A 26,963-nucleotide genomic window follows, 5' to 3' on the forward strand; every position below is an offset into this window, starting at 1 on the left:
GCCAAAAGTCCGGCCAGGTTGCAGCTGGTGCTTTATATTGATCGCGCGTAGCGGTTCGAGGTGGCGGGGCGCGTCGCGTCGCGTGCAGGGCGGGGTCGCGCCATCCCGGAGTCGTCCTTCCTCCTCTCCCCCGCACACTGCCACCACCTACGGAAGCTCATCACCATTGACGGGAGTGGCCGGATCGCGGCGGCCGGATAGTCGGAGCATTGGACTCTCTTCCGTGAGCCGCAGTCGGATAACCGCGTCCCAAGACCAACGGTAAGCTTTCTCCCGTCGCATTTCCTGCCGGACGCGGAACGAGCGATCGCCGCGTCTCGGTGCATCTCCGCATCAAACATGGCGGTTGTAGGTTTCACTCTCGGAGCAGACCGCCGTGCCGCGAAGGCTTGGGCTCGGCGCCCTCTGCGCCGAGCTCCTAGAGGTGCCAGATGTCGCCGGCCAGCGGCGCGCCTATGGTCAGCGAAGTGTCAGGCACTCAGTTTGTTGACGGCGCGACGCGCGGTCCGCGGCGCCGACGCCCTCGGCGCCGAGGGTTAGGACTGCGGGGCGAGGTCCGGCGTTCGCCCGTACTCCGGCCCCCGCCGCGGTGCCTCTCAGATCCGGGCGGGGACAGCTAGTGCTGGGGCTTGACCTTGCCGGCGCGGCTTTTGCACCGCAGGTCAAGATGACCACGGACATCTCCGTGGGGATGCGCTGGGACCACAGCACGACCAACGCCCCGGAGATGGACGATTACGACTACGACGGCGGCAACAGCTCGTCGCGACTCTTCGAACGGTCGCGCATCAAGGCCTTGGCAGGTGGGCGCGGCTGCGACTTGCTGACCACGGGTTTCGGTCTCACACGCTGTTCTTGCATTGCGCAGAGGAGCGTGAAATGGTGCAACGCAAGACCTTCTGCAAGTGGGTCAACTCGCACCTGGTTCGAGCCAACTGTCGCATCACCGACCTGACCACGGATATGCGCGACGGAAAGATGCTCATCAAGCTGCTCGAGATTCTCTCCGGAGAGAAACTGGTAACGAATCCTTCACGCTTGTGCCTTGATTTGTCCGTCGCGAAGGCCCTCACGCATAGCAATCGTGAATGCAGTCAAGTTTCGCTTCTCTACGAGAGGTGAAACCGAACATAGTCACTGAATTTACCGTGTAAAAAATGCCGGCCATGCTGTCGTGCACGCATTGTTTCACCTTACTAACACGCCTACGAGCAGTTCTTGGGTTTATTTTCGGTAAAGGCCTTGACACAGTCTAGGTGCGCTGTATAAGGTTTCACCTAGACTTATAATAGCTTTGTTGATTTAGGCAGTGCCCTGCCTCCTTACTTCTTTAGCTCCAGTTCATGCTTTCGAATTGTTACGCCATGTTATGAGCATATTCTTTGTAAGCTTGATATTTGGCGCTGATGCAGGCATCATGTAGCAGCAACTTGAGCTGGCACTTTGTAAGAGCAGCACCTGCTTCGAGGAACTGACAGAGATTGGTAAAGCTTTGCAGTGATCTTGAATGCTGTTTTTCAAATACAGAGAGAATGTGCACACAGAGAGAATGTGAAAATACAGAGAGAATGTGGATAAGCGACAAGAATTGGTGTGCTTAGTCAGCAGAATCTTATATCTTGCGTAGCCAGCAGATGTCTGGTGACCATTTGATGCTATTGCCCTCTTGTGATGACTTGCACATGGTTGCCTTAGACATAACACATTTTGTGCCATGTGCAAGGTTGCAACTTGCACGACAAACTATGAAACGACAGTGGTTTATGCGCTACCTTTGACAAAGCTGTAAGCTGTGGACTACCTATCTCCTTTGAAAACATTGAGCATAGTCTTTTACCCACTGTGAAATGTGGGTGTATTTGGTTCTTGCTTTGGCATAATCTGTGAGACCATGTTGTAATACCTTTATTACCCCAAAGGTGGCATAAAATAGAAAGGCATGTCATAGGCATTGATATAACATCTTAACAGCAGCCACACTAGTTGTCCAAAAGTCACAAAGAAGTGCATTTTCTGTCACAAGCACGTTTCATATGCCCTGACTAAGCCAATTTTTCATAGATGCAGTTCAGAACTTTTCATTCAGAGAAGTAATTCTGTACCAATCTGAAAACCATGAGCATGGGAAAGTCTGACTGCCTTGCAACACTCGCCCTCCATTTGCCCACACGCACACCCTCTGAGTGTTTATCTCCTTAAGCTATACCACACATTGACAGAGCTGTTCCACATGGTGCCAGTTTATCTCAAATCCTCATTCATGTTATGAATTTGCCATGTTGCATGCATGATGAATTGCTTTAGTACTCTGCAATGTTAGTACCAAGAGAGTGGTCTCTAGGAGGTGTCTCTAAATAGTGGCCATGACCTGATTAATATTTTTGACTGCCTGACTGAAGTTTGGTTTCTGTTACTTTGAGGGAACTGGGGGAAGGGAGAGGGGCGGTTCCCCCTTACTAACACACAACTCTGCTATAGCTTCATTGACATGCACGTTTGCAACGTAGATCTTGCACTAGCTCCTGAGAATACTTTGTACACCACAAGGAAGACGAGCTGTATAGAACAGGCCATCCACCCGACTGAGTGTTGTGCCACCCGCGTGTGTGCTGCAGCAAAAGCCAACGAAGGGCAAGATGAAGATCCACTGCCTGGAGAACGTGGACAAGGCGCTGACCTTCCTCAAGGAGCAGCGTGTCCACCTTGAGAACCTGGGATCGCACGACATTGTCGACGGCAACTCGCGGCTCACCCTGGGTCTCATCTGGACCATCATCTTGCGTTTCCAGGTTTGTGCAATGCCCATCCCCGCTTGACAGTTGATTTGTAGAAGGTGGTATAAGGTGTAGAGTTTTGTGCAAAAGAGTGACTATCTAGCCGAGACGCAAGTAGTATGACAGTTCAGTCAGCATGGGAGGAAGCATGGTTATACTTGCAGAAATGTCTCTGCGGCAGTGAAGGGATTAGTACACAGGCGAACCATGCACAGTTAGAGCACTTCTGGAAAAAAAAAAAAAAAACCTGTTCCTGTTCCTTCACGATAGTTTCAGCTGGGGAAAGAGAAAACTTGAAAACTTTATTAACAACTGCAACATTAGATGAAAGGCGCCACTGATTGTTACATTTTACTTCTTTTCCTGCTTTTCTCTTCTGCGTCTGGGTAAATGCGAATCGGTTGCTCGTGGTAGCATGTGGTATTCAGTATCTGCTCCGAGAAACCAAAAGCACTGTCAAACGCTGTTAGACTACTTGGTCTGGTAACACAGGTACAGAAGCTCCACCACCAAAATCATCTGCGAGTATAGTCATGGATTTTTCGCCCTAACATTGTCTTTCTGGCTTTAAATGGCTTTGTAACTTTGCTATTTTTATAAGTACAACATTTCGCTATGATTATGTAAGCATGCAGAGGCTTATATTGCCTTCATTCATTTAGGGAAATATGATTGCTTTGAACTTTTAGAAACGCTATAGAAGAACATCTGAAGCCACAAAGATGAAGATTGACGAACTCTACATACTACTTATCATTCCCGTGGTAGTTGAAAGATTGCAGAACTGTAATTTTCTCTAGTAACTTCTGTAGGGAAAGGAACTATGGAATAATGCTAGTTTGAATGTAACAGCATTTCTATTCTGTTTCATGTCATCAGTTTGATTGATTGTATGATGTTTAATTGTACGGTCTACTTCTAAAGAGAACACCTAATTGGTATCTTGGCACTTACTACAGCTCGGTTTTGATAGGGAGCCGTGCTGGACTACCTATTTACGAGTAAATGTCTACATTTTTTAACATCAACCACTTTCTTTCCATAATTCGAATGAAATGTTGAACTTAAATTGCATTAAATGGTACTGCTGTGTACATACATGTAGTGCATTTCATGTTGTGTATGCATATACAGCATATACATGTTTGAAGTGACTAAGCAATTAATTTTTAAGAGTAAGGTTTCTTTTTATATTGATGCTGTATTTGCTCCAGCGGACATCAGAAAGTGTGTGATAATCACTGATTTGTGTGTGTTTAACTAAAACATGCTTGAAAAGTTATTTTATATTTTAGATATGCAGACAATACACAGATACACAATCCAAGGAACATGCCATTATGTTTCATAATGTGGTCACAACTGTTTAATAATTGTGCAACAAGCACTCGAATGAAAGCCAGTAAACATAACGCTAAGAGGTAGATAGAATAATTGATTTTGAGATCGGAGATTAGAGGAATAATTGAAGTTTGTCAAGTCACATAGTGCTTAAGACAGGTAGTCAGTGTGGCATGTCAAAAGAAAGAGAGGTGCACCAACCAAAAAGAGGTGGTTAGTGATTACCATACGTTTCCACCTCATGTTGTACCCATATGGGAGCCATGCAGTAAGCTTCCATACAGAAGCCACAGCATATAATAATTATGAACTGTCCCCTCTTTGGTCATTGTCTTTCTCATACTATTGAAATGAACTTACTACCCAAACAAACAAGATGTCATCAAACTGTCGATTTCAAATAGCCAGTGGTCTATTGTACTAACAGAAACGGGTGCCAGGGAAACTTGCAGGCAGTGAATAAGTTCAATTGGTGCAGCACAGGTGTTAAACGATCGAGCACTTTGGATGAGCCCAGCTCGGCTCGCCCATTGCAGTGTTACCGTTTTCAAAGCGATTTGGACAAACAGGGTACATCCACTTTGTTTTCCTTTTCTTTTTTTTTTTCTACTACGTAAATGGCAGGTTTTGTCAATGTTCAAAGATTTAATTTTCCCAATTGTGCTCTTTGGGTGCCTTTTGGCCGGAGCTTTTCAGTGATGGCGTCCCCCATGTGACAGCTCAGGAGGGGGCCGTGCATGGCCTAGTGCGAGCTGTGTGGCAAAGCTATGTGCGCTGCTGCATACTTCAAGGAATTTCAGACACTTTGTGACCTGCCTTAGCAGCGGAGTGGGTGGAAAACTTTCTTTGGTGCCAAACTTTCCTTCACATACTATAATCGATTTTGAAGCACTGTAATGTAAAGCATTTTCCTCATCTCTGTTTGTACTGTTTGTGGCAATGATAAGTACATCTATTTTTCTTAGTGAAGAGATAAAACGAGGTTCGCATGTATGAAGTATGAAGTAAATCTGTTTAAAATGCTTTAGAAGCTTTTGGGAGAAAGGGAAATTTGGGAAACATGCCATTCAAGAAGATGCATAACAAGGTCACTTTTTGTTAGTATAGTTAAGCGCTTAAGGGGTTAATTGGAGATTTTGGGCGAGGCCTTAGTTATGGAAGTGGACAAATAAGCTTGCAGTGCTTATGACGATAGACTGTGGCAACCTTTACTGCCTTGAAGACTCAGTGATACTGATTTCTGAGCCACAGGCTCTAATTTTAATGAACATGAATGGTTTTTTTGAAAGCATAAATGGAAGCTTGAGTGGGTTCTTTTGAAAGCAAACTTGGAGGTGAACCTGATGTGTTTTGCTTTAGCTTGCCGCTCAGCATAGGAGAAAGTCAGAGATATTGATAATAACGGCAGTGAATTAAGCAGGTGACAATGGAAGGGATATAAACAAAGACAATGTTCTCTTTAGAGGAGCGCTGACATGACATTCTCGACATGTCATTTGTTCCCGCAAACAAAGTGTGTTGAGATTGGTGTCATGCTTTGCAGCAGCAAAAGAACGACTCAAGCCGTTGGTGCTTCCACGTCTGTTTGGTTGCTTACTCTAGTGCTGCCACCTATGGGAAAGAGGGCAAAATAATCCAAGTGGGGAATTTGTGCGAACATCTAAAGATAACACTGCCATGTCTACCAAAAAAAAGAATGCACGCTCTTTAAAAGGCCTCGGCGTGCACCTCCCAGCAGCAGACGAGAGCCGCCATTCTCTGATGGCAGGTGGCTCCCACCAAGAGCTCTCAAAGGTGTTAATGCCATCCAATAGCTGCTGGTGGTCTACTAGCGCCAACGAAGTCACCTTCAATCAACATTCTTTGGCATACTGAAGCTCTAGAGCCTTTCAATGGGATTGAATAGGAGCACAGTTTGTGAAGGCTGTCCGTCTACCTGTACCCATTGTATGTGACTCGCATGGTAGCAGTGCCCCCTTCTGGTGCCTCCACAGTATTGAAATCATTACCGACATTCTGGCCTCTCGCTGAAGCGTGCAGGTCAAGGAGAGGCGATGCTGCTATGTGTGGCCATTGTCCTCCCTCACCAGATTTGCTTGGGGCAGGGCATGTGTCTGTTAGAGCAGGTCATATCACCTAGTTCTGTAATTGAATGCGCATGTTCGTTGGTGCGTGTCATAGCCCACGTACCGCATTTCATTGAACGAGTGCGTTTGTCGAACACGCCGTAGTGAAATTACGGGATCGAACCAAATAAATTAAAGCCATTCTGACAAACTCGGGAAGTTAGAGACAACGAGCATTTGTCATGTTAGGTCTAATGTAAAAAAATAAAGATCGGACTACTGGCAAGTATTGGAAGCTAAACATTTGGACTTAATTGCCTGTCTGGTTTGGCTAATTGTAAATATAATGTTGCAAAAATAATTTTAAAGTGTTGTATTGACTAACATATAACTTACAACTGGCAAGTGTTGTGTACTACACAGCATTCATTTGTAGCCACACACATCGCTGACAACTAAGAATAATTTATATCGGGCCTATGCTCTGTTTTATACTTGCTAGGCAGTGCAGTCACCGAAATGTATCACTCTGCACATCCGAGAGTTTTGTTTTCTATTGAACTGTGATGGTTTCGATGAAATAGCTACCGCAACTACAACTTGTGGATGCAAGGATATGTCAAATAACGTATTATGTGCGCATTTATGGTGCGCGCATTACGAGCTGTACGAGAACGCTCTCTAACCTTTGTAAGGTTCCCTGCTGTGTGTTAAATGTAGTGCAGCGCCAGCTGCTTAATGACGACGTGGATGAGTATCGGCGTTAACAGCTCTCGCATTCCCATTGTCACAGATACAAGACATCACAATCGAGCAGGTGGACAACCAGGAGACAAAGTCTGCTAAGGACGCCCTGCTTCTCTGGTGCCAGATGAAGACCGCTGGCTACCCCAACGTTAATGTGCGCAATTTCACCACCAGCTGGCGCGATGGCCTGGCCTTCAATGCTCTCATTCACAAGCACAGGTAAGATGCTTTTGATGTAGTCTCGGATTAGGACAAATTGTTCCTCAGCTGCGAGGCTTTCTTTCCGAGAAACGTGTGGAGATTTTCTTTGTAGATTCGGGCTACATTTGGGTGGGTGAATATTTTCTCCCTTTCGTGGCACAGTCCTTGCTTGAAGCTGACATTGCTGCGTTGTTCTGTCCTCTGTGCTGTGTGAAATTGTGTCCAGATGTTTAGAATTTCTGGTTGTCATAGTCATTGCTCCTGTTAAAATGTTATTTGGGAGCATTTTTACTCTTGTGTAACGGTTGATGTGAATATAAAGCCAAGTGATATTGAAGTCGAGGAAAGCACAGGTGAAGATAATTCTTGTTTGTTCTCCTCTATGCTTTCCTTGGCTTTGTTGTCTGTTGGCTTCATATGATTGTTGCTAAAAATTGAGCCCTGCTCTTACTGATGCAAATGGCAGACCTAGATTGTTTGGCTTATGCCATTCTTCGCACTGTGTCATCATTTCTGTGGATTTTCAGTGTTTTTGCATTAGTGTCTGTTACCTTTATAACAGACTTTTTCAGCTAGTACGGAGAGCACCTTAATTAGGCACATTGCTGTATAAATGCTCTGTGCAATGCAACATGAAATAGTAATTTGTGTATGGTAATTTAGGTTATTAAAGTATATACAAAATGTAAGCTTCCTTGTTACACAGAATCCCCATACTTGTTCTGCTGACATGCATATTGAATGTCTAGGATCATGTGTTACAGTAGGTTACATATAATATAGAATCATCGTAAATGCCATAGAATAGTAGGAGGCAGCTGATATTTTTTATATAAGACAATACCTAAGAAGTGTTTATTTCTTCGATAATTATAGCTATTGCTATTGGTTCCTTTCTCTGTCTCTCCTAATTTTCTTGTGTTATGTAGGTGCCTTACGTATTGATTATTATCCTTTAACAGTAGAATTGTGAACCCCTCGGTGTGGCAGCTTGTACGTTTTGCAAATTGTGGTATGCAGTTTTGTTTCTTTTCCATAAGAATGTGAAGAGTTTACTTTCTCCACTTTTGTATGAACGCCAGGTCTCTTGGGCCTCTTGCATGGCATACATGTATTTTTCAGTTTAATGTCGGGAACGTAGTGCTATGTAATGTGCGTGTATTTATGATGTGCTGCTTTCCTTGCTCTGTCGTTGTCCCACTTGTCAACTTTGTCCGAAGGGCAACTCTTCTCATGCTGCTAACCTTTAGTTTTTCTTCTGTTTACGGCATTCTGTTCTCATCTGCTAAGAAAAAAAAAGAAAATCTACACGAACTTCTATTCGCTCACAGGCCAGACCTGATCCAGTACGACAAGCTGTCGCGCTCCAACGCCATCTACAATCTCAACAACGCGTTCACCACCGCCGAGCAGAAGCTCGGACTCACGCGCCTTCTCGACCCCGAGGACGTGTTTGTGGACAACCCCGACGAGAAGTCCATCATCACCTACGTGGTGACCTACTACCACTACTTCTCCAAGATGAAGGCTGAGACAGTGCAAGGCAAGCGTATCGGCAAGGTCATTGGCCATGCTATGGAAAATGAGCGCATGATTGCCGAGTACGAGAGCCTCACCTCAGACCTGCTCCGCTGGATCGAGGAGACCATCGTGGCTCTGTCAGACCGGCAGTTCGCCAACTCTCTAGTGGGCGTGCAGCAGCAGCTGCTGGCGTTCAACACCTACCGCACCTCCGAGAAGCCCGTCAAGTTCGAGGAGAAGGGCAACCTGGAAGTCCTGCTGTTCGCGCTGCAGAGCCGGCTGCGGGCCAACAACCAGCGGCCGTACACGCCGCGCGAGGGCCGCCTCCTGGCCGACACGAACCGGGCCTGGGAGCGGCTGGAGAAGGCGGAGCACGAACGGGAGCTGGCGCTCCGCGAGGAGCTGATCCGCCAGGAGAAGCTGGAGCAGCTGGCTGCCCGCTTCGACCGCAAGGCCGGCATGCGCGAGACCTGGCTGGCCGAGAACCAGCGGCTGGTCTCGCAGGACAACTTCGGCCAGGACTTGGCGTCGGCGCAGGCGGCGGCCAAGAAGCACGAGGCCATCGAGACGGACATCCTGGCCTACGAGGAGCGTGTCCAGGCAGTACTGGCCGTGGCGCGGGAACTCGAGACCGAAGGGTACCACGATGTGGATCGTATCAATGCCAGGTGAGAGCGCTGCTCTTCTCACCGCTTTTTGATTGTTTTGTTACACCACACTTCTGTTACGCACCATTGGCTATTGTGTTACGCAGCAGCATTTCAGTGTAGCAAAATGTGAAAATGCTCATACGGTTAGATTTAGGTTGACGTTAAAGAACTCTGTGTGGTTGAAGTTAACTCCTTACGTTCCACGCTATTGTTTTGGAATCCAACCAAAATTGACGAGCTTTTTAATGAGGTGTCCTTTATCAATAACAATGCAGACGATTTATTGTGTTTATTAGCGAAATTTCAACTGATCCATTGCCAAAGTGAATCTTAACGGTGCTATGCAAGAAAATTAAATGCGTCGCCTACGGGAAAATGAAAGTTACGAGGGAATGAAAGGAATCGTCGCCGAGCTGAGTTTGTTATTGGTCATTTTTACCAAAAATGAACAGACGAACCCAGCTCGGCTATGGCACAGAGAGGGTTAATCAGTAGCCATTGCTACATTATCGACATCTGGTTTGAGAATTTAAAACTTGATAATTTGATTTGGTTTAGTGGTTTCTTATATATATTGAGCAACCTTTGTGTAATCAGGGACACTGTAGTAAAGATAGCTGCACATTTAAAAAGATTGACTGTTGGGCTAGTGATACTTAGTCATGCATAATTATTAGCGTAAATTTGTGCAACCAAAAGATAAATTCAAGAAAAAATTTAAACACAAGTGCTACTTTACCTTCATGATAATCTCTCGCCAAGTATCTCTCCTTTGTATTCTACTTCAATAGTATCTGCAAAGATAAATTCTCCTTGTCAGGCCTGTACACCAAGCATTATCATACAAAAGCCACCGAACAATTATGTCTGTATTCTTGAATGCTTGTCTACGAAATGTGCATACTTTCTTTTGTTTCATTTTTTTGCTTTTATGCAACTCAGTGGGTCGCCTGCTCACATCTGCAAAGTAGCTGTCGTGTTCAAGAAAGGGTCACTTTTTCATTTCGAAGCAAAATGTAAGGGCATTGAACAGTAAAAAGAACAGATAAGGCATTCACATTGTTTAACCATGTATGTTCAATGCAAAGGGCAGCCTACAGGGTTTGCTCAAACATATAGATCATTGACCTCTTCTCTCTACCTTTGTATTGTGAAAGCTATTCCTTCTGTGACGGGTTCTCGCAGACATGAAAAAGAGGGGAGGGGGAGTGTCAGACGGGGCTTTGTTCTGTCCTAACGCCAAGCTGACGGTGATGGATTGACAGTGTAGCGTGCATGGGACAGTATGTGTGTGTAGGGCCGCACTTCGTCGGTTGAACCCTTTCTAGTCGTCGATGAGCAGGGCTCATACAAAGAGTAACGCACTTTGTGTTGCATGGTGAAGGCCTGCGCCAGGTTGTCAACGTTCAAGCGTGTCTTACTAGGCTGCCTTGCAGTTGTTTGCGGCTTAGTGCTTTTAACCACCACTGTCAGGGCATATGCATAGCGCGTGCTTGTTGTTCTAGTCTGAGCATATTCTTAGCCTACACGATTGAACGTCTATATGCTTGAACACCTTTATAACAAAATGCTTGGGGCTACCGAAATCGTTTGTCATGCAGTTTACTTCATTGTCAAGGTCGCGGACAGTGCCACTGTCAATTGAACCGGGGCAGAATTGTTCCTTTGTTATACAGGTCATTTCATTGTAGAGACGTTCGACTGTACTATAATGAACAATTATCTTTTTTTTAATTAGACCTAACAAGTTTCTTGCCTGTATCAACATGTAACAAACGTATGCTCATAATGAACACAAGGTATTTTCTTGTTGGGTGGGATTTCATTATGATGCGGTGTGGCTGTAGGCTGTAGTGCAATTTGGCCTGTTCAGGTGGACTGTCTGAAGAAACGGACATTAGTACTTGCACAAGAGGTCGCAATGTCCTGCCAGCTGATTAAAAAGAACACTAATCAAGTTTTCAGTTATATTTGCTTTAGACAGCACATTGAAATTGTCAAATTGAACGTAAACAGTAATCGATTTCCCCACGTATTGTTAGCCAGAGTAGTGCGTAACAAATCAACGACAACTACTTCGGACACCCTGACTGACCGGCTGTGGTGGCTCAGGGTGGCTGTAGCATCCCGCTCTTAAAGAAGAGGTGGCAGGATTGGTTCTTGGCCGTAGTTGTCACTTTTCGAGGAAGGCTAAATGCAATGAATGTTCCTTTAATACTTGGATTTAGGTGCACATTGAAGAACCCCAGGTGGTTGAAATTATTCCAGTGCCCTCGACTGCAGTGGTCCTCGCAGTGCGTGGTGTTGCTTTGGAAAGACTAACACCGTCTTTTCTTTTTATATTCATTTTTTTCTTTTCGTTCTGAATGATGCCTATAGCAGTACTGCGGCAACTATTTTCATTGCAGGTACAAATTTTCAAAACCCAGAAGCTTAATTTCCTGAAATTCTCCGAGTTGCAGTAATGTTGTTAAAAACTGAATGCCCATGTCAAAAATCAGCTCCCAACAAGCAGTCTTTAAAATTTGGTGTTTTTATAAGTATGACATTCCTCATTGGAATTGGTCGAGTGGATGCTGAACGAAACAAATTCTCTGTTCTGTCGCATTTTGGTGGAGAGTTCTCAAACATAGGCCTCTCTCTCTCTCTCTCTCTGAAAAAAATAAAATTAAAAAAATAAACGCATACACACACACAAAAGAAGTAGGAATTCACAACTGGTTGACCATTTTTTCAACATGGCAGGCTGGAAGCTACACCTTTTCACAATTTCCAATCTGGTTCAGCTAAGTAATTATCGAGGAAAGAAAAACTCATAGTGTGATATAAGCGGCTTCCTCCGTTCTTCAGAACCAACACTGCCACCCCTAGTCCATGAACCTCCTTTTTCACCATCATCTTTTCCACCGAATGTACCAGGAAAACCAAGTTACCCAACAGCATTGGTATGGGAGGGCTAACGTTGGCCCGTCATAGCTTGTCATGCTGTACCTGCTTTACACTTGGCGAATTTGGCAGTTAGTGACTGCGTGGATTCCCCCTCTGCCGAATGCAGGAAGGACAATGTTCTGCGCCTGTGGAGCTACTTACTGGAGCTGCTGCGTGGTCGGCGGGCGCGCCTCGAAGCATGCTTGCAACTGCAGCAAGGCCTGCAAGAGATGCTGTACATCGTCGACGCCATGGAGGAGCTCAAGGCTAGGCTGGCCATCTCAGATCTAGGTCAGCACCTGATGGGCGTCGAGGACCTTCTGCAGAAGCACTCGCTGCTCGAGGCGGACGTCAACGTGCTCGGGGAGCGGGTCCGCGCCGCCATCGCACAGGCGCCCGCCGACCCACTCGTGGCCGAGAGGGTCAAGCAGCTGGAGGAGGCATACGCCGAACTGCTGGCATTGGCGACGGAGCGCAGGCGTCGTCTCGAGGACTCGCGCCGCCTGTGGCAGTTCTACTGGGACATGGCCGAGGAGCAGGCCTGGATCGAGGAGAAGGACCGCATCCTGTCGTCGCTGGAGCTGGGGCATGATCTCACCATGGTGCACCTGCTCATCTCTAAGAATAAGGTGAGGGCCGTGGCTTGTCTGCCTGTTCCTGCTGTGCCGGATCGATAGCGTTCAGAAATATCAAAGTGGTGCTGCTAGAACACGGACATCTAATCAAAAGTCTGGTGGAAGGTGGAGGTGACAAAATTTGCATGAGCATTAGTTTCATTTCTCCTAACCACATTGAGATAGTGCATGCAGATGACGTTGTGGACCATTATCATCTTTTTTTCTGTTGTTGTTTTTGTTGTTTTGTGTAACTTTTGGTCTTCTCAATTGCCCTAATCTTTATCCGCAGTTTGTCTCTTGCCGCTCTAGTACTATGCTGTCACAGCGCTCACTTTCACTGCTGACCGAACGCACAGTTTACCCGAGCTTCACTGTTCTTGCACCCGCAGGCAATGGAGGATGAGCTGGCAGCCCACGAACAGCAGCTACAGGCCGTGATACAGGCCGGTGAGTCGCTGGCCGCAGAGGGCACGCCCGGCTCCGAGCGAGTGGCAGAGCGGTCCAGCGAAGTCCTGGCCGCCTGGGACCGGCTGCGGCAGCTGCAGGCGCAACGCGCCGAGCGGCTCGCCAAGGCCCTGGACTTCCACCAGTTCTTCGCCGACGCCGACGACGTCGACACCTGGATGCTGGACACGCTCATGCTCGTCTCGAGCGACGATGTTGGCCGCGACGAGGCCAACGTATCGTCGCTGCTCAAGAAGCACAAGGAGGTCATGGAGGAACTCAAGAGCTACGCTCAGGCCATCGATGCGCTTCATGCCCAGGCGGGCGCTCTGGCAGAGCGCGAGTCGCCCGCGGTGCTGGAGCGGTTGGCCTCCATCGACCGTCGCTACAAGGACCTCCTGGACTTGGGTCGTCTGCGAAAGCAACGTCTGCTGGACGCCCTTTCGTTGCACACACTGCTCAACGAGGCTGATGGCGTGCACCAGTGGATCGAGGAGAAGAACAAGATGCTCGACAGCATGGTGCTGACCAAGGACGCCGAGGACACCGAAGTGATGCGGCACCGATTCGAGGGCTTCGAGCAGGAGATGAACAACAGCGCTTCCCGCGTGGCCGTGGTGAACCAGCTGGCCCGGCAGCTGCTTAGCGTCGAGCACCCCAATGCAGAGGAAGTGCTGGCCAAGCAGAACTCGCTCAACCAGAGCTGGGCGTCCCTCCGGGATGCGGCCGAGAAGAAGCGGGATAACATCTCGTCGGCCCATGGAGTGCAGACCTTCCACGTCGAGTGCCGGGAGACCATTGTGAGTAGACTGAGTACCGTATTTACACGATTGTAAGTCGACCCCTTTTTTTAAATTTGAAAGTCTGAAGTTGGGGGGTCGACTTACAATCGAAACCAAAACATGGCGCCGCCAAAAAAAAACGATACCAACGGGAGCTACAATGTAGTTACAATTTTATGGTTCCTCTATGGCCCTACCCGTATCTTTTCGCTATCCCGCGTGTTTGTTCGCTTTTCGGAAGGGTTTTTCAACATTTTTGAGAGTTTTACAGTGCATGCAACAATGATGGGTGAGGGGGTGTCGATAGTTGATGGAAGCGCCGCTGTTCCCATTTGCGGCGGCACCCTCAGAACGGCGGCGCTTGCGGGGAGCATCGGTAGTTCATGGAAGAGCAGACAGCGCTTGCGGGTTTCTCTTTTCTGTTGAAAGGCTAGACGCGTTCCACTTGACTGCCGGCTACGTGCTACTTCTATGCTTCCCCAGTAGTCATGAGTGCTCCAGGCCCACTAATCGTTCGGGACTCGTTCACAGCAGCGTTCAAGAGGGCTGCCATCCTTTACGCCGAAGAAACAAATCGCTGCGCAGCGGGCCGCAATTTCGATGTTTCTAAACGGGTGGTGCGAGAGTGGCGACTGCAGCGAAGCGAAATTTTCACCTGTGACGGCAAGTGAGAAATTTCCCACGTGCCGAAGTCTGGACGCTTTCCGGAGCTGTATGCTAAGCTCGCGGCGTACGTCGCTGAAATGCGTGATCGGTCCCTGCCAGTGAAGTGCGACGTGGTCATGAAACAAGCCCGGACCTTCGCCTTAATTTTAAGGTTCTGCTCCGCCGTGAGTACAACGAGTGGCTGGCGGCAGAAGACTGAGAAATTACGCTAACCGGACCTGTCAAAAGAGCCTCCCTGACGGCTGCGTGTGGTTAGGTGCATTTGGCGTGGGCTGCTGTTCTGCAAGATGTTTGCCAAATTTGAAATTTCGCTGGACCACGACGCGCTGTGGGACCGCAGCAACGATGACGATGGCAGCACTAGTGAAGACGAGTAGTCCAGTGACCATGTCAGCTACTAATAAATTTTCGTTATCGAATGCGCCCTCGGGTATGCACTCTTTTTTTTTTTTCGGTCACGCGATATGGGGGGGTCGACTTACATTCGAGTCGACTTACAATCGTGTAAATACGGTACCTGAAATCCAAAAATCTGAATGGGGGGCCATAACTTGAGCAAGAGCCTAGCCACCACAAAATGACCATCACACTTACCGGTCTGTACTGCATCTCCTGCACGGAAATGTTGTCATATCTGTCGAAGAATCGGTAAAGGCTCCTCAACATATAAAATGTTCCTTTCTGGAGTTTAGCTATTGTAATGCACTGAGCGTGATGGGTGTTGTCATATTACCATATTGGCCCGATTCTAACGTGCCCCCAACTTTAAAATCCGCAAATTAGCACAGGTTGTTAAGTAATAAAATAAAAGTGCACCTGAATGTAACACGTGATGTTACAAAATTTAACATGTCATATTGGACAGATCACGGTAAAAAATGTTACATTTGTTTTTAAATGTACTTTCATTATGTAAAAACAGTGCATCATCACCCGTGGCTAAGGGATTGTGCTTTCAGCACAATGTCGTGGGATCAAATCGCAGCCACAGCAGCTGCATTTCGATAGAGGTAAAATGCAAACATGTCGGTGTGCTGGGCAGTGGGTGCACGTTAAGGATCCCCAGGTGGTCCAAATTAAGCCGGAGTCCCCCACTACGACATGTCTCATAATCAGATCCTGGTTTTGGCATGTCAAAACCAAAAATTTAACTTTTAATTTTTAGTGCTGTGTCGTCATATTAAACACACAGGGGCTGTATTCTCGAGTGATCGCTTTTACATATACGGCTATCACTTTCCTGTGATTTTACGTGACTGTCCGTGGAACTTGTTTAAGTATGCAGCCGACAGCATTCCAGGTACTGTTGCACAGATAGTGAGCCTGGCATGGTGCCTGAACCGCTGGTGCCCATATATGCCGGCGCATTCACTGTCAAGGCGCTTGAAATCTCGCAGAAGTGATAGCATTTCCGAAAGTGATTGACCAAAAATACCACTCCAGAACGTAGTCGAGCACACGTGCTCTGTCGCCTTTTTGTGATGGTGATTCCACTGCGTTTTACGGTACGTTGTCGGAAATGCCATGAACGCAGTTTTTGATTTTGTGTCCAATTTTGGGACCAACTTTCTTGAAAAAAGTGTAGGAAGCCCGAGGGAAGTACGTGGCAGGATGCTGTGGTGATCACATCCCAGCGTTTCTTCCGCTGGATTTCTCAAGCCGAGGTGCTGCCGCTGCAACCTTCCTTCATTTTCTAAAAGGTGTCTTTTGGTGCTACTGAAGCCATGCCTCTGTGGAGCTTAGATGTCAATTGCTGCCCGTGACCCCTCTTTGCATTTGTTGTAGCAGTGCCATTCTTGAACGCAGACAGCTGCGCCTTGCTAACTACACACGATCGGAACGCGCAGGAAGCAGTTAAACAGTAAAATGAGCCCACATTCAGAAGCCAGGTGGAGGAGGATGGTGGGGGGAGAACTGGCCTTCCCACCATTATAGTTTTCTCGGAGCATCTACGCCATCCGGCATTTAGATGTTTTTTTCATGCAACCCGGTTATAACAATTATTGCTTATAACAGTGGAATTTTTGTGGCACTTGGATATTGTTATAAATGGGTTCGACTGTACTCAGTGGTGTGTCTGTTGCAATTTTCTCTTGTCACAGACGTGGATTGAAGAGAAGACGAAGCTGCTGCGAGCCACTGAGGACCTGGGCGACGATCTTACAGGCATCATGACGCTGCAGCGACGCCTTTCGGGCATGGAGCGGGACCTAGCCGCCATCCAAGCCAAGGTGAGGAACGGAAAAGTTGCGATTCGTCGTCAAAACTTTAAGAATACTTGAAGGGGGTGTGGATGCAGGGGATGTGGATGCACCAGTCATGGGAGGAGATGAAGCAGCGTAAATATTGTAGGAGCAGTTTTACAGTGTGCTGCAATGTGTACAGTTGGCTACAAAAGTTTATGGAACACAGGTTTCACAACGTGTGACACTGTTCTGTTAACGCATGGAAGTTCTGATTTAATAGATCACCGTGTAGTTTTCAATGTTACTACAGTCGACTTCTGTTAATTCGACCCTGTCGGGGCCAACAAAATGGATCATATTATCTGGTGGGTCAAATTAAACGAGATTTAGGAAATCGCCAACACACACCCCCGATTCTAACACACCCCTGAATCAAATGCGCGCCCACATTTGTGTGTCCGAAATAGAAAACTAACATAGAAATTACATTTAAGCTCATAAAAAAAGTTGGAATCTAACATGAACTGGTTTTTTAGCAAGAAATATAGGTACGAGTATTACGTCTTGCACAATGGCAGCCTTCTAAAGTCAGCTTTGCCGCATGGTCCTTAATGCCAGCTTCACCGCAATACATAAATGTTATGTGGTAAAGCATGCGTATGCTGCAGAAGGCTGATTTAGTTTCGTATCCGATTGCAGTGGCAGGTGCTAAATAATCTTTCTAGGGAAGGCTGCTAAAAATAGGTGTTTCCATCGGGAGATGCCATGTGTTCAACGCATTCCCTGTCACCTAAGCTGGAGCACATCCGAACTACAAGCCACACGATCACATGTTCCATTTAACAGTGGATGGCACTGCAATCGGCACTTGTCAATCGGAACATTGGTTGTGGGACTAGCAGATGTCAAACATATTGGTGTGTGACAGCTTTGAACTTCGTGACTCCTTCCTGGGTTGCTTGTTGTCCTAAAGTGACTTTGTTACTTGCTTATGATGCAATAGCATGCAACATTGCTTATGGCAGTGTATGATGTAACTGTGTGCGTTGTCACTTTACATCAAGCTTTTTGTGTGACACTGTGCTTACAAGTTACAACGTCCACTTGCAGCTGGATGCGCTGGACAAGGAGGCAGAACGCATCAAGCAGGAGCACCCCGAGGTGAGGAAAACCAGGTGTTGTTTTGAAATCATGTGAGAGTTGACTGCAGTGCGTGCACGGGCAACCTGTGCATTGCTCGACTCGTTTAACATTCCAGTGAGCTGTCCTCTGCTCTCTCAGGTTTTGTAGTCCCTCCTTTTATATTAGGTAGCTGGAATTTGGGACTGTAGACCTGTAGCCTGTATACACATTGGACAAGTATAGTCTTTGTAGTTGTGGCATCTATATCAGGGTACTATATCAGGGCCTAATACCTTGGCCTCTTGGAAACTCTGCTGTGTTGTTTACCGAGGGCTAGCAAATTTTTATTCTTCATAGTGTACATGCCTGGGAAACAAGGATGTGAGGGTTCATCCGCACTTGTATATGTGTTCATTCAGTCGACCAAACAGCTATGCAGTGGTCAATAGAGAGTTTTAGAATAGGGGCCCCAAACGTTTGGGCCTCCTAAGAAATAGCGTTGAAGCCACTGCGCATGCGCGAGACGCAAACTGCGTTTGGGTTTTGCATCGGGCACGCTATTTCACTGATTTAGCAGGAGCCCCAAAAGCTGCCCCAAAAGATTTGCGTAAACAAACACGGTGGCACCCATCGAAGCGACGGCTCTAACCTAGCACCAAACTCGGCTCGATTCATGGTAATGCGTGAAGTTCGCAAGCTAGGAGATGTGATTATAGTTATCGCCTTCTCTCAACTAGCGTGTGTTATGAAGGTTCATTCATTAGTCACCGCTGATTCCGAATTCGATTGTGGATATAATGGCTTTGTGGATATTGTGGATATTATAGCAGGCATTGTGAACACCGAGAAAGCTTGCATTTGCAGAACTCGGTTTGTAAGCCCTCTGATCTGAAAAACGTGGACTTGTGCATTCGGCTAGCAATCTAATAATAGCAATCTACTTGCCAAACTCAACCTCTTACCACGCTGTTAAGGAAAATAGAGTTCTGAAAGATGTGGGGTTCTCCTCCCATGCTCTTGGGACAAAGGAACGACAACACAGTAGAGCAAACAATCACAAGGGCATTTATTGCACCTTTCATAGATCAATGCCTGCTAGCCGAGTTGCTATCCACAAAACATGCCGATGGGCGCATGACAAATCTAGAAGTCCGACTCACCGCGACCGGATAGCGAGCGAATATGTTCGCCCCATGCTGGATCCCAACGCCTGGTCATTCGCGTGTATGGTCACGCGAACGGCGGCGCGTTCGAAGGCGGCCACGCGAGACGGTCTCACAGAAGCATGGGTCGGTGCATGCGCGGCACAGCACGTCCGTACCACTTGCTGTCCTGAAATCCAAGAGAGAGTGCCTTGTCTTACCCGCACCCAAGTAACCCCGCAGCGGCGCGACACTCGCGTCATCTCTCGCACCGCGCTTGTACCACTCCGACCGCCACGGACGCCAGGCCACGCGAGCCGTGCGGGAAAACAACATATCAGGGGATGCATGAGAGTCGCGCATCCCGACAACGAATATTTGATGTTTCTCCTCTCGGGTTTTCCCTTTCAAGTGACCTTGAAAAGCACAGAGCCTCTGCGGCTAAATCCTTCTTGTGATTTGCAGGAGGCAGAGGCCATCCAGGAACGCATTCTGCAGATCAAAGCAGTTTGGGAGCAGCTTACGCAATTACTCAAGGAGCGCGACGCCAAGCTGGAAGAAGCCGGCGACTTGCACCGATTTTTGCGCGACCTCGACCACTTCCAGGTGCGTTCACTACACCAAAGCAATCTTATCGGTTTCACACTCCATCACGTGCATACTTCTACAGTACCAACGCCAACTAGCTCTTTGAGATGATAGCCGATGACTCGCATTGTGTAGCCCAGGTGCGCAAGAGCACACGCCCGCGAGCCAGTTTTCTTTACGCCAAAGACACAGCAACGAATTGGGCATATTTATAGCATTTGATTAACTGCTTCATAAAAGCTTCACTTCACGTTGATTCAGAGACGTGCGCCGGACCTGCATTATCTTTTGTTCATATAAATTTACGGCAAAATGCTGCAGAGGAGGCCCTTGCGCTTTCCAGGAAAAGCAAAGTTCTTAGCTGAAGAATAATTTGTCACAGTCCAAGAATTGAGCCCAGGACCACTGGTACAGTAGTGCCGGGTTCCTGTATAGTCCAGGAATTACCTAGGACCATTATGTGTAGAAATAATTAGTGGGCAAGTTGTAGTATATTGTGTGGACCATGTATTGGAGCACTTTTGTATGTGAATCAGTTATGTATCCCTGATACCTTAACTCATTGGCTTATGATACAAAGCCTGAAAAGGAATGCATGTCTTTGTCATCATAGTTACTCTTGACCTAAGTGCACAGCACAAAATTTTGTGAAATTTCAGGCAACAATATTTATTTAGGTCGATGTAATGTGTTGAGACTGCTCTTGATTACTGCTATCTTCTAAACCTTATTCATCGTGTAGTGGACATGAAATAGGCCTGTTGATAACAATGATGAATGTATTGGAAGTGCTTACTGATTACTGCCCCCGCAAAGGATTAACCGTGCTGCGGGGTGGTGCGGCTCGCAGGCGTGGCTCACCCGGACACAGACGGAGATTGCGTCAGAGGACGAGCCAACCACGCTGCAGGAGGCGGAGCGACTGCTGGAGCAGCACCGCCTCATCCGCCAGGAGGTGGACAACTACACGGACGACTACACCAAGATGATGGAGTACGGCGAGCGCATCACGTCGGACGCGGCCGACGAGGACCCCCAGTTCATGTTCCTCCGGGAGCGGCTGCGTGCCCTGCGGGACGGCTGGGCCGAGCTGCGCCAGATGTGGGAGAACCGGCAGGCGCTGCTCTCGCAGTCCCTCAACCTGCAACTGTTCCAGCGGGACACCAAGCAGGCCGAGGTGCTGCTCAGCCGCCAGGAACACCACCTCGCCAAGGACGAGCAGCCCGTGAGTTGTTGTCCTCAGAGCTCTGACGGGCTGTATAGCTGAGGCTTTGTGAGCACCGTCGTGCCATGACATGGAGGGCCTCCCCTGAGAAACACTAGTGCCATCTCTTAACATTTTCCCAAACAACTTGGAAGTCTGCTGGCACCGTCACTCGCAGCTCAACCATTGGCTAAGACAGGTCTCGCTTGAGTGGCAGCCAAAGTACTTCTTCGACTTACTTTTTTGACTGTAACCCTTGTATATATTTGTATGTTTGCTTATTTTTGTATCTGCTCATGTAGCCCCCTCCTGCTTGGACAGATGTACGCAGTATTGTGAAAATAAATAAATAAATAAATAAATAAATAAATAAATAAATAAATAAATAAATGAGCTGCCAGGAACGCCATCTCGCCAAGGACGAGTATCCCATGAGTGGTTGTCGCCGGTATAGCTTCGACAAGCTGCGAAGCTGGTGCTATTTTATGAGCACCATAATATCCTGAAGTACACCTTAAGAGAGTCCTACAGTGTCAGGCAAGACTCTGTCAGCTTTAAGTGACAGCCAAATTGCTGCTCAGATGCCAGGAGTGCCATTCGTACAAGGGTGAACAAAAAATATGAGCATTGTCCCAAGCAGAGCTTTGAGCTGTGTAGCTAGTGATGGTTTCCAAGTTACACCGTGTCACAAACAGAGGGTCACTGAAAGTAATCCTCAAGCACCAGCCAGGACAGCTTGTAGCTTCGCTTAACTGGCAGCCAGAGTGCTGCCCGGTTGCCAGGAGTGCCGTCTTGCCAAGGATGAGTACCATATATAGTAGTGTATAAGCCACACTTTTTTTCATCGAATTTTCTCAGGTGTGGGTTATACACGAATCAGACCTACAGCTACACATTAACACACCGTAGTGCCACTGCGACTACTGTGTCAGATAATTCAAAAACTGGTGACAGATATCAACATTTTATTCCACTATTTATCTCCGCTTTCAAGCTAATCACTCTCGGAGGAGCTCAGCTCATCGGCACTCTCACCACTGTCGGACGAGCTCTCCTCATCTGCGCGCTTCCAGAGCGGGTCGTCCTCTGTGCCATCCATGGCGTTTGATATCCCCGGGACTCTAAAGCTCTTTGAGATGGTGTCCATTGACGCAAAACGCCACGCATCCAGAATCCAATTGCACATTTGCTGAAGAGGCGCTCACTTCAGTCACCCTGTCGGCGTTGTTTCATGGTTGCACGTGGCCATCCACTCAGTGTAGCACCACTGAAATTCCGTCTTGAATGACTGGTTTATGCAAACATTGAGCGGTTGCAGCACGCTTGCCAAGCCATCAGGAATCATGGCGAAGTCCGTCAGGCAGTCCACCAGCTGATCCTTCACTCAGTCTGTTAGGTCGACGTACAGCGATGAGGATAATGGTGTGTGGCGAGTGGGAAAAACTAACTGGCGCCATATTGTAGCACTTTGTGAGACTAGGCGCATTTTTGCCGCATTTTGTTTGTTTCTTTCTTCAAATTTTTTCATCTGGAAGTGGAGGTTGCGGGCTATACACAAGGGGCACTTATACACGAGTATATAAGTTAATCCAAATGTTGCAGTAACGTCACCAAGTGAGCTAGCTTCCTTGTACTTTTGAGCGGAGGTTTCCAAATAACAGAATAAAAGAAAGAAAAGGCACTTGTTGTGGCTGTGTGTTGCAGCCGAGAAATTCGATTTTGACTGCCTTGGCAGGGCGCTGCAGTCCATTACAGTCCAGTGGCATTGTGTTGTAGAAACCAACAAGGGCACAATGAGCATTGAGGAATCTGTCTGCGCAGGCAAGCTTAGAGCAAGTGGAGGACCTGATCAAACGTCACGAGGCCTTCCTCACCACCATGGAGGCTAACGACGAGAAGATCAACGCTGTGCTGCAACACGCCCAACGCCTGTGCAGCGAGGGTCACAAGGACGCCGACAAGATCCGCAAGAAGGCAGACTCCATCCTCGAGAGGTGAGCTCTCTTGCCCCAAAGTCTGTTCAGCATCTAGACTCTAGCAGTGTTTTTCAAGCACGCTACATATTACGCCACAGTGATGTCGTACCAGAATAAGTTTCACTTTAGCAGGGTCAAGTTGTTGTGTTGTAGGAAATGTCTGCAGTACAGGACATGGCAGACCTGTTTTACTATTGAACAGACCTTTGAAAGCTGTCAAAATGAATTCAGGGACAACGGTCTGGTTTTGCTGCTTGCAGGGTGTTGGTCTGGAAACTCTGAAAAGCATGCATTCAATGCTTGGTGAATGCTCTTGTTGACGGCTGCGTTTCTTGGTACTCCCTGTTTTGGCAGTTTTCGTTAGTTTGTCAGTCAGTTTATTAGTTTTCCAGATTGAAACAGATTGGCACTTCCGGAACAAAAGCACAGTTACTGTCCAAGCAAACATGGGGGAAAAGTTTGACAGATTTGTGTTTCAGGTCCGTTGTTCCTTTTCAAGCACCGTCCATACACCCTTTAATTCCTTCAATTTTTGTTTACTTCATCAGAAGCTGCATTTCTTCTGTTTGTAACGTGATTACTCAGGTGGTCTCTCATCAAATCCTTGTCTTTCCTTTTATGGCTGATTTCATTCTGTTGATGGTGCTGATGGTGTCTTGCAGGAGAGACGCCAACCGAAAGCAGGCGAGCGAGCAGATGGCACGTCTGGCCGACCAGCTTGCCCTGCACCAGTTCCTCCAGGACTGCGACCAGCTGACCGAATGGATCCAGGAGAAGATGATTGTAGCCCAAGACGAGACGTACCGCAGCGCCAAGACGGTGCACTCCAAGTGGACCCGGCACCAGGCCTTCGAGGCCGAGGTGCAGGCCAACAAGGAGCGTCTGGAACGCGCCCAGCAGGCGGGGCGCGCCCTCGTGGCCGAGAAGCCCGAGATGGCGCCCCTCGTCGAGCCCAAGCTCCAGGAGCTGGAGCAGCAGTTCAACAACCTGGAGGACACGACCCAGTCCAAGGGCCAACGCCTCTTCGACGACAATCGCCACGTCCTCTACGAGCAGACGTGCGACGACATCGACTCATGGATCGACGAGCTCGAGTCGCAGGTGCTCGTCTCGGAGACCGGCCAAGACCTGGCCTCGGTCACCACCATCCTGCAGAAGCAGCGGGACGTGGAGAACCAGATGGCGCAGAAGGCGAAGCAGGTGGATGCCCTCCAGGGACAGGCGCAATACTTGGAGAAGCTCGATCCGGACAGGGTCGAGGAACTCGTCACTCGGCGGGCTGTCGTGGAGCAGCGCTTCGAGCGGCTCCAGGCCCCACTGGAGCAGCGGCGGCGAGAACTACTCAAGAAGAAGGAGGCGTACCAGTTCCGGCGTGACGTCGAGGATGAGAAGCTGTGGGTGGCCGAGAAGATGCCGCTGGTCAAGTCGCCCGACCGCGGTGCGTCCCTGTTTGGGGTGCAGATGCTCCGCAAGAAGGAGCAGTCCCTCCGGCACGAGGTTGACCACCACGAGCCGCGGGTGGTGGCCATCTGCGAGGATGGCCGCCGCCTCGCGGCCGAAGGACACCAGGACGGGCCTGAATTCGAGCGGCTCGCCAAGGAGTTGGAAGAGCTGTGGGCCGAGCTGCGTCGGGCCCTGGATGCACGGCGCGAAGACCTGCTCATCTCGGAGAAGGCGCACCAGTACTACTTTGACGCCAGTGAGGCGGAGGCCTGGATGAGCGAGCAGGAGTTGTACATGATGGTGGAAGACCGCGGCCGGGACGAGGCGTCGGCCCAGAAGCTGCGCAAGAAACACCAGAACCTCGAGGCGGCCGTGGACGACTACGCCGAGACGGTGCGGCAGCTGGGTGACACTTCGCGGCGGCTGGTTCAGGAAGGTCATCCTGACAGGTGAGAAGTGCCAATGCTTTTTGTGGCTTAAGATTTCGTTTCTGTTGTGTGCCTGGATTGTGTGCATATGTGCGTTTTTCTTTTGGTTCTTTTTTTAATAGGTTGAGATTTTATTTGGTGTTCTATGTTCTAGATACAGTAAATGCATTGATTCTCAGCCTACTAACATTGCCAATTTTGTAAAACTTAGGGACTGAATTCACAAAGCTTTTCGCTCATTAGTGTTCTTTGCCATTGGCTGGCCAGCTGTCGTCCCTAATTATATGCTCAGAATCGGGATCGGGCTGCAATGCCTCTTACAAGCAATCCTAGTGTAAGAATGTTTTGTGAGTGCAGGCTCAGAAGAGCTGCTGGTTTTGTCTTGAGAAGCCAGGGTAATCGTGCACTTTCTTTAGGCTGCTTGGGTTCTTACATACTTCATCCTCGACACGCAGCGACCAGATTGCCGTGCGGCAGTCGCAAGTGGACAAGCTGTACGCAGGCCTGCGGGACCTGGCCCTGGAGAGGCGGCAGAAGCTCGAGGAGGCCCTGCACCTGTTCGCCCTGAGCCGCGAGGTCGACGACCTCATGCAGTGGATCGCCGAGAGGGAGGTGGTGGCCAGCTCTCAGGAGCTGGGTCAGGACTACGAGCACGTGACGCTGTTGCGGGAGCGCTTCAACGCCTTCCGGGACGAGACGCGCACCATCGGCGACGATCGCGTGCAGAAGGCCAGCAGCCAGGCAGAGGTCCTGATGACGGGACCAGATGCGGCACAGGCGGCTCAGTGGAAGGATGCGCTGCAGGAGGCCTGGGCCGACCTGCTCGAGCTCATGGACACCCGGGCGCAGGTGTTGGCGGCATCGTGGGACCTCCACCGGTTCTTCCACGACTGCCGGGACGTCTACCAACGAATTTTGGTCAGTGCTGCTTGCCCCAACCACTGGAACAGTGTTAGGTGGCTGCAGATGTGCTGTCGGGGGCCACGAATACATGAACGTATCGCTACTTTTTCCTCGAGTAATTGGTTTGTACTTATGCTGAAGATTGGACCTGAAATAATGTGAAATGAGACCGCGGGCTCACTTTTTTTATAGGAAAGGGGCCAGCATATGCAAACACATTTACGCATCGCAGTCTTTTCAGGGAGATGAAATTGCAAAAGTACATGCCTCTTCGAACATACAATCAAGTAATTACTTGTTGTTTAGTGTTGTGCACAGCAAGAGACATGTCAATGATGCAAGAGTCATGTTTCTTGATGTTTGATTGCGATGCATAAATGTGTATGTGTGTGCCGGCACTTTCCCCATAAAAAGTTAACTTGTCTGCTCTGAGTAAACTTAGTTGCGAGTGGTGCTCTTTCTTGTCCTAGTCGTTCTTTAAATTATTTCATTTCACTGATTGTCACCTTGAAGGCCCGAAAGCATTACACAAAATTGTGGGAGAGGGGGCAGGCCATACAAACACATGTAAAAGTAGTTTTCTAAAAACACATTCTATCGCATCCTGTTAATTAAGCCATAATCAACAGAATTATTTAGGACTAAATAAAATATGTTCTTTTGTTCCTGTTTTCAACACTTCGTGCATTCTTAGCATGATTTCAGCTTGGTAAACTTAGTTTGGAGCCTATTCTATCCTTGGGGACAGGATATATAGCGTTGAAAGCTCCCACGTTTGACTGACAAGAGGTGTCATACTTGCAAAGATTTACTGTATTATCGTAAAGGGCCCAATTTTTTACAGCCTCCTTACAATTTTCATAATGCCACAAATAATCTTACGGCTATTTCATTTCTGTCTGGTTTAGGGCAAAATTGATTTCAAATCAATGCCCTAGCAATCATTGACCAATTTTTTCCAGAGCCTCTTTTTTATACTCGCTCGATTATTCAGATGTACTGGCGGCAGCGCCACCCACTCAAAGAACCACTGTAATATAGCGGCTTCTGAAATTTCTGCTGATGTTACATGAATATTTCATGTCAATGAGCAAAACGAAGACGAGTTAAAAACAGGAGCCAACTGTTTTGACGCGTGGACTTGTCTTTTTCAAGTCCACTTGTCGAAGCATTGGTTCCCTCTTTTACCTTCTCATTTTGCTCATCGTCTTGAATTTCCATCTCCCACTTCCCC

At 48.1% G+C, this 26,963-nt stretch overlaps 1 protein-coding gene across 4 annotated transcripts in view; it reads left to right on the plus strand.

Annotated features, from left to right (window-relative positions):
* beta-Spec (spectrin beta chain) overlaps positions 1-26,963 on the plus strand; it is a 50,066-nt gene that overhangs the window by 908 nt on the left and 22,195 nt on the right. For 2 of the 4 annotated variants that reach the window (XM_065436654.1, XM_065436658.1), the window contains exons 1-15: positions 106-261; positions 662-803; positions 869-1,020; positions 2,616-2,789; positions 6,975-7,147; positions 8,461-9,318; positions 12,356-12,857; positions 13,235-14,089; positions 16,840-16,968; positions 18,034-18,084; positions 19,653-19,793; positions 20,626-21,000; positions 22,801-22,973; positions 23,618-24,847; positions 25,282-25,744. In XM_065436654.1, the coding sequence (XP_065292726.1) occupies positions 668-803; positions 869-1,020; positions 2,616-2,789; positions 6,975-7,147; positions 8,461-9,318; positions 12,356-12,857; positions 13,235-14,089; positions 16,840-16,968; positions 18,034-18,084; positions 19,653-19,793; positions 20,626-21,000; positions 22,801-22,973; positions 23,618-24,847; positions 25,282-25,744 (5,412 nt within the window). In that variant the 5' untranslated portion in view covers positions 106-261; positions 662-667. Of the gene's footprint in view, positions 1-105; positions 262-661; positions 804-868; positions 1,021-2,615; positions 2,790-6,974; positions 7,148-8,460; positions 9,319-12,355; positions 12,858-13,234; positions 14,090-16,839; positions 16,969-18,033; positions 18,085-19,652; positions 19,794-20,625; positions 21,001-22,800; positions 22,974-23,617; positions 24,848-25,281; positions 25,745-26,963 lie in introns of those variants that run through there. The other 2 variants (XM_065436657.1, XM_065436655.1) reach the window with 2 other exon arrangements.

Source organism: Dermacentor albipictus, chromosome 7 (assembly GCF_038994185.2).
Source record: "Dermacentor albipictus isolate Rhodes 1998 colony chromosome 7, USDA_Dalb.pri_finalv2, whole genome shotgun sequence".
Taxonomy (NCBI): Eukaryota; Metazoa; Arthropoda; class Arachnida; order Ixodida; family Ixodidae; genus Dermacentor; species Dermacentor albipictus.